The sequence below is a fragment of the Macrobrachium rosenbergii genome, chromosome 25 (assembly GCF_040412425.1).
Source record: "Macrobrachium rosenbergii isolate ZJJX-2024 chromosome 25, ASM4041242v1, whole genome shotgun sequence".
NCBI classification, from domain to species: Eukaryota; Metazoa; Arthropoda; class Malacostraca; order Decapoda; family Palaemonidae; genus Macrobrachium; species Macrobrachium rosenbergii.
Genome location: NC_089765.1, coordinates 22719044 through 22726543, shown reverse-complemented (window position 1 = coordinate 22726543; position 7500 = coordinate 22719044). Strand labels below are relative to the sequence as shown.

Below are 7500 nucleotides of genomic sequence, written 5' to 3'. Positions count from 1 at the left end.
TAGGAAAACATAGAAAATATTTGAGTATTGGAAAATTAACTGTACGTTACTGAATATAAAAATAAGGACTTTGCACCATAACAAAATGTTTCTAAGCTGAAATAGCCATCTCTTCAAGTTCGACGTTCAATAGAAATGTGATATATGATTTATTTACTGAACTTTGGACGACTGCTCAAATGAGGATGCTTTGTGAAAAGGAAACATTGGACGTTTGCTGTAGGAAAACAGCATATATTTCAAAACCATAAATTTTATATCTATATGCTAATTATGAATGTAAATGAGGTTATCCGTGTATAAAATGAAGAACTCTTCAGTTTAATCTTTGTATGCGAGTACATTTGACATTACAAATTAAGATGAAAGTTACTGGATTCCTATTGAATTTAGAACCGAGATATACTCTACTGCATTTAGCAGCACATTTTCATAACTTTTGTTTAAAATGGATGTCATTCATAAAACTGTTTTCACAAAAGATAATATATTGTCGCTATTTTAGAATCTCAGACCCTAACGATGAATGCATGCCGCACAAATCGGAACGTTTAACCTTGGTTTTTGCGACGTCCAAACTTATGTTTGTATGACTGATATTTTTAGATGTTAAGCGTATAGGTTAACACTAAAGACATCTGCTAAGGAATTGAAAAATAGTGAGTTTCACTGGACTGGTACGTTATACCTACATCCCAAATACTAGAAGCGTCCTGAAAACTATCCGCAAAATAACTCGTCCTGTTTGAAGTATTTGTACGGAACGATAGTTGTTTACTGAAAATGTGTAGATGGTAAAAAAATAAACAGCATGCGTTCATCAAGCCCACTCATTTGGGAAAGATGCAAAACTCGATAGGTATATTGCTTTGGTTCGGTACAATGGAAGTTATATTTGGCCGTATTCATGCCTCATGGTTAATCATGAAAATTTCAAAACGTATTCTTACTGAATATTTGGTTGCTTATTTTCATCACCCGTCCTATGACGTATTGCAACATTTTTCATTAAGCCCGTCTTTTCAAAAGAGATAAAGGAAATGCGTATCTACAACCGTTAATATTCCTTTAACGAGAGAGAGAGAGAGAGAGAGAGAGAGAGAGAGAGAGAGAGAGAGAGAGAGAGAGAGAGAGAGAGAGAGAGAACAGAAAACGGAAATACGCATCTACAACCGTTGATATTCCTTTAATAAGAGAGAGAGTGTGTGAGAGAGAGAGAGAGAGAGAGAGAAGAGAATAGATAACACCAATGAGTATCTGCAACCGTTAATATTCCTTTAAGAGAGAGAGAGAGAGAGAGAGAGAGAGAGAGAGAGAGAGAGAGAGAGAGAGAGAGAGAGAGAGAGAGAGAAAATAGATAACAGAGATGAGTATCTACAACCGTTAATATTCCTCTAATGAGAGAGAGAGAGAGAGAGAGAGAGAGAGAGAATAGATAACAGAAATGAGTATCTGCAACCGTTAATATTCCTCTAATAATGAGAGAGAGAGAGAGAGAGAGAGAGAGAGAGAGAGAGAGAGAGAGAGAGAGAGAGAGAAGAGAATAGATAACAGAAATCAGTATCTGCAACTGTTAATATTCTTCCAATGAAAAGAGAGAGAGAGAGAGAGAGAGAGAGAGAGAGAGAGAGAGAGAGAGAGAGAGAGAGAGAGAGAGAATAGATAACAGAAATGAGCGATACAACCGTTAATATTCCTTTAATGAGAGAGAGAGAGAGAGAGAGAGAGAGAGAGAGAGAGAGAGAGAGAGAGAGAGAGAGAGAGAGAGATTATATCGTTGTTATTATGAAAAAATTGTAAGAAGTTATTCATAATAGTTAAAAAAAAGATGAAAAAAAAAATAGATTAAGAAGAATTTACTATAATTGCAGACATGACATAAAATAATTTTTCGGGGCATTTATATCCTAAGTTTAAAAAAAACAACTCGTATCTTCATTCCTAAAATAATTTACCTTTTATTATTCAAAGGAATTGAATAGAGAATGTAGGCCAAAGGCCAAGCATTGGGACCTATGAGGTCATTCAGCGATGAAACGGAAATTGACAGTAAAAGGTTTGAAAGGTGTAACAGGAGGCAAACCTCAATTGTTAGGAGTTGGTGAAGAGTAAGCTGGAAGTAGAGAATATGAAAGGAGGTACAGTAAAAGGAACGAAAGGGGTTGCAGCTAGGGGCCGAAGGCACGCTGCGGAGAACCTTAAGTAACCCATACAGTGCACCCCATGAGGTGCATTGACGGCGCTACCCACTCTCCGGGACATTATTCAGAGGCATGGATAAATTTTTCGATTAGTGAACGATATAATGAATAAACGTTTGAAAAATAAACTTCTGTTTTTTGCAAAATTAAAATGTCAAAATCACATTTCTTTAACTATATTAAAGTAAAGTGGTTGAGTTTCCGGCCTCTATGAAGTTTTTACTTCAGTTTTGCAGCTGAGTCTTATAGATAATTTTCACCCTCACGGTAACCTATGCTGAGTTTAAACGAGAAATAATTTTAACATAGGAAAAAACGCAGATAGAATTATGAGTAGGAAGAAAAGGAAATAAAATATCCTAGGATGCAAGGAATCAAAGGAGAAATTATAACAATTTTCTTAATTATAATTGCCTACATATTCTGAAGTTGGGGTAACTGAATGAAACTTCGACATCTAAAAATGCGTTAATGTTTTAGGTATTTAAATGGACAACCACTGAAATATATAGAATATTTACAGAGAATTACATTTATGCTAATGCTGCGTGGTAGAGAATAAAGTAAAGTGCATTAAGTATATTTTCTTTTCTTTTTCATAATGAGGGAATATATTTAATATGAGCATTATTTTTTCAAGTCAAACCATTACACTGACACAGGATCTTTCTCCAAGTGTAGCCCATAAGTTATGAAAACACCTGGAAGAGAGAGAGAGAGAGAGAGAGAGAGAGAGAGAGAGAGAGAAACTTGAGTCTTTTATTAGAGTAACATAAGACAGGCTGGGTAAAAACCCATTAAAATTTATGGTAATCATCAGTAAGATAAAATTATAACAGCGTTGAGTCCTGGTGTAATAAGAGAAAACCAAGGAAAGGAAAAGAAAGGAAAATAACAGCGGACAGAATTACTAATCTTGGATGAAAATATTCATGGGAGCTTAGCAACATCGCACGCAACAATTAGAGCAATAGTCAAGACGCTTCTTCAAGTCCATTTGTGGAGAAAAGACTGAATAAAATGAAATTAGTAGGAGGAGAATGAAAAGCTATAGGGAAATTTCATCACATGTCATTTATTGGTGCTAAGTAATTCTGACTCACATTATACCATCACGTCACCGACACATCACGTCACGTCACCGTCCCGTCAGCCGTGCCATGTATTCACACTATCCATCACAATCCTGTTCAGTTCGCGCCCAACCTCAACTCACAGATTTAGCGCTAAGAAATTTGCATAAGCACCGTCACGTCACGTCAAAATATTCTTTCCAAGAAAACGTGTCGTGACGTGACGGTGGATGTTGTGTGCTTGATGGTGACGTGACGTGATGGTGTGAACAAGTCCATTTGATTACATGTATGAAATTCTCACATACTTTGACGTGATGTGATGTGTCGGTGACGTGATGTTATAATGTGAATCAGCCTTAAACGTATACATATGAGAAAATGCAGACCATATTTAAGTAACTAGCTAAATCGGGAGACGAGTGATAGTGAGGAAGGTGTGGTCATTGAAAAGTAGGGTACCGCGAGGAAAAATATAGTTAAAGCAAAGAGAAATTATAACTTTAAAGTAAATCACGTCTACTTGATGTCAGTTATCCTCCTTACTTCTTCACTGCTGAGTATTCAACCAGTTTCTCTCCTATTTATTTCACATATGGCAACAGGAGAACTTTTTTTTTTTCAATTTATATTTTACGGTCATTTCACTATATTCATCATCCCCAGGCTACAAATATTTAAAAAATCTCTTGCAACGATTGGATACGAGGGTGATGAATGAAGGTTCTGAGTTTAGAAAGGGGCTAAGAAAGGTAAAGGTTTAGTTGAGTTGCTAGCTTCTCATCCAGAGATATAATAGGTGTTTGTAATGGTAGTTGGGGTGTATTTTGCATTAATATATACGTGTATGCTGTTTTGCCAGAGTGTTTGATGGTTACTACAGTCTAGAGTTTGGTTCAGAGATCGGTTTTGATGATTAATTTTTTTCCCTTAAAGGTGCACAGTCCAATGTAATCTAGCCACGTGTGAAGGGGTTCGGAAAAGTTTGGACACTTGGGTGTCGTTGCTTCAGCATTCATTTTGTTCTTGTTTTTATGTGAAGAAGGTGCAAGCACTTTTACTTTTAGGTAATCCTGGCGGTTTTCAGAGTGTTGACAACGGAAACACCTGAGCCAAAGTTTTAGCCACAGTTTGCTAGAGTTTTCCTTGATGAGGTTTGGAATCTCGTCTCATCAGAGGTTAGGAATGGGCAAATGATGACCTTAGTGAGTTTCTCGTTAAGGTTCATTGGCTGAAAATCAGTGTTAATCTTCGAGATCTTCACAGTCCCTCGGTCCAGTGTTATTTTCAAGGGCTTCTAAAGCTGTGTAAGAGGAAGGAAGAAGGAAAGAGAAGGACAGAGATAATGTAACAGTAGGAGGAAGAGACGAAAAAGGGGGCAATAATAAACATAATAAGAAGTAGGGAAATGAGATGAGGGAGAATGAGGGAAGAGGAGCCCAAGAGGGATAAAACAGAGGAGAAAATTCTGGGCCCAAGAGGGACAAAATGGAGGAGAAAATTCTGGGCCCAAAAGGGGAAAAATCTGGGCCCAAAAGGGACAAAATGGAGGAGAAAATTCTGGTCCCAAGAGGGATAAAATGGAGGAGAAAATTCTGGGCCCAAGAGGGACAAAATGGAGGAGAAAATTCTGGGCCCAAGAGGGACAAAATGGAGGAGAAAATTCTGGGTACAAGAGGGACAAAATGGAGGAGAAAATTCTGGACCCAAGAGGGACAAATAGAGGAGAAAATTCTGAGCCAACGAGGGACAAAATGAAGGAGAAAATTCTTGGTCCAAAAGGGCCAAAATTGAGGAGAAGATTCTGGGTACAAGAGGGACAAAATGGAGGAGAAAATTCTGGGCCCAAGAGGGACAAAATGGAGGAGAAAATTCTGGGCTCTAAGAGGGACAAATGGAGGAATGGGCCCAAGAGGGACAAATGGAGGAGAAAATTCTGGGACAAAATGGAGGAGAAAAAATCTGGGCCCAAGAGGGACAAAATGGAGGAGAAAATTTGGGCCCAAGAGGGACAAAATGGAGGAGAAAATTCTGGGCCCAAGAGGGATAAAATGGAAGAGAAAATTCTGGGCCCAAGAGGGACAAAATGGAGGAGAAAATCTGGGCCCAAGAGGGACAAAATGAAGAAGAAAATGACCCAAGAGGACAAAATAGAGGAGAAAATTCTGGGCCCAAGAGGGACAAAATGGAGGAGAAAATCTGGGCCCAAGAGGGACAAAATGGAGAAGAAAATTCTGGACCCAAGAGGGAGAGGAGAAATTCTGGGCCCAAGAGGGACAAAATGGAGGAGAAAAGGACAAAATAGAGGAGAACCAAGAGGGCCAAAATGAAGGAGAAAAAAATTTAGAGAGAAAATTCTGGGCTCAAGAGGGACAAAATGGAGGAGGCCAAAAGGGACAAAATGGAGGAGAAAATTCTGGGTACAAGGGACAAAATGGAGGAGAAAATGGGCCCAAGAGGGACAAATAGAGGAGAAAATTTGAGGCAACGAGGGACAAAATGAAGGAGAAAATTCTTGGTCCAAAAGGGCCAAAAGAAAAGGGACAAGAGGGACAAAATGGAGGAGAAAATTTGGGCCCAAGAGGGACAAAATGGAGGAGAAAATTCTGGGCTCTAAGAGGAACAAATGGAGGAGAAAATTCTGGGCCCAAGAGGGACAAAATGGAGGAGAAAATTCTGGGCCCAAGAGGGACAAAATGGAGGAGAAAAATCTGGGCCCAAGAGGGACAAAATGGAGAAGAAAATTCTGGACCCAAGAGGGACAAAATAGAGGAGAAAATTCTGGGCCCAAGAGGGACAAAATGGAGGAGAAAAATCTGGGCCCAAGAAGGACAAAATGGAGAAGAAAATTCTGGACCCAAGAGGGACAAAATAGAGGAGAACAGCCCAAGAGGGACAAAATGGAGGGAGAAAATCTGGGCCCAAGAGGGACAAAATAGAGGAGAAAATTCTGGGCACAAGAGGGCCAAAATGAAGGAGAAAAGGGGGCCCAAGAGGGCCAAAATAGAGGAGAAAATTCTGGGCTCAAGAGGGACAAAATGGAGGAGAAAATTCTGGGCCCAAGAGGGACAAAATGGAGGAGAAAAATCTGGGTCCAAGAGGGACAAAATGGAGGACAAAATGGGCCCAAGAGGGCCAAAATAGAGAAAATTCTGGGCTCAAGAGGGACAAAATGGAGGAGAAAATTCTGGGCCAAGAGGGACAAAATGGAGGAGAAAATTCTGGGTACAAGAGGGACAAAATGGAGGAGAAAATTTGGGCCCAAGAGGGACAAATAGAGGAGAAACATTCTGAGCCAACGAGGGACAAAATGAAGAGGGAGGGCCAAAATTGAGGAGAAAATTCTGGGTACAAGAGGGACAAAATGGAGGAGAAAATTCTGGGCCCAAGAGGGACAAAATGGAGGAGAAAATTCTGGGCTCTAAGAGGGACAAATGGAGGAGAAAATTCTAGGCCCAAGAGGGACAAAAGAGGGAAAATTCTGGGCCTAAGAGGGACAAAATGGAGGAGAAAAATCTGGGCCCAAGAGGGACAAAATGGAGGAGAAAATTCTGGACCCAAGAGGGACAAAATGGAGGAGAAAATTCTGGGCCCAAGAGGGACAAAATGGAGGAGAAAATTCTGGGCCCAAGAGGGACAAAATGGAGGAGAAAAATCTGGGCCCAAGAGGGACAAAATGGAGAAGAAAATTCTGGACCCAAGAGGGACAAAATAGAGGAGAAAATTCTGGGCCCAAGAGGGACAAAATTGAGGAGAAAAATCTGGGCCCAAGAGGGACAAAATGGAGAAGAAAATTCTGGACCCAAGAGGGACAAAATAGAGGAGAAAATTCTGGGCCCAAGAGGGACAAAATGGAGGAGAAAAATCTGGGCCCAAGAGGGACAAAATAGAGGAGAACATTCTGGGCACAAGAGGGCCAAAATGAAGGAGAAAATTCTGGGCCCAAGAGGGCCAAAATAGAGGAGAAAATTCTGGGCTCAAGAGGGACAAAATGGAGGAGAAAATTCTGGGCCCAAGAGGGACAAAATGGAGAAGAAAATCCTCGAGTGAAGAGGGTCCTACTGGTTCAGGTATACCGTGGCTTCTCTCAGCATTCCCAACTATCGCTGACTTCAGAGTTTCCTCATTAAGCAACTACGGGAATAGATGGTAAGTACTCTCACAATGAGTTGCAAGTCTCCCAAACGACAAATAACCATTATGCTGCTTAATGACTGACCGAAAAG

General features: G+C 40.1%; 2 protein-coding genes across 2 annotated transcripts; both read left to right on the top strand.

Annotated features, from left to right (window-relative positions):
- The first annotated feature begins 4854 nt into the window (after positions 1-4854).
- LOC136852201 (uncharacterized) lies at positions 4855-5604 on the top strand. Its single transcript, XM_067126646.1, has one exon. The coding sequence runs from the start codon at positions 4855-4857 to the stop codon at positions 5602-5604; it is 750 nt and encodes a 249-aa protein (XP_066982747.1).
- Positions 5605-5773: 169 nt separating this feature from the next.
- LOC136852200 (otolin-1-like) lies at positions 5774-6418 on the top strand. The gene has a single exon (XM_067126645.1). The coding sequence runs from the start codon at positions 5774-5776 to the stop codon at positions 6416-6418; it is 645 nt and encodes a 214-aa protein (XP_066982746.1).
- Positions 6419-7500: the final 1082 nt, after the last annotated feature.

What these genes read in the sequence shown, in the direction of transcription:
- LOC136852201 (XM_067126646.1), top strand. Translation starts at nt 4,855, where the DNA reads ATGGAGGAGAAAATTCTGGGCCCAAGAGGGACAAAATGGAGGAGAAAA.
- LOC136852200 (XM_067126645.1), top strand. Translation starts at nt 5,774, where the DNA reads ATGAAGGAGAAAATTCTTGGTCCAAAAGGGCCAAAAGAAAAGGGACAA.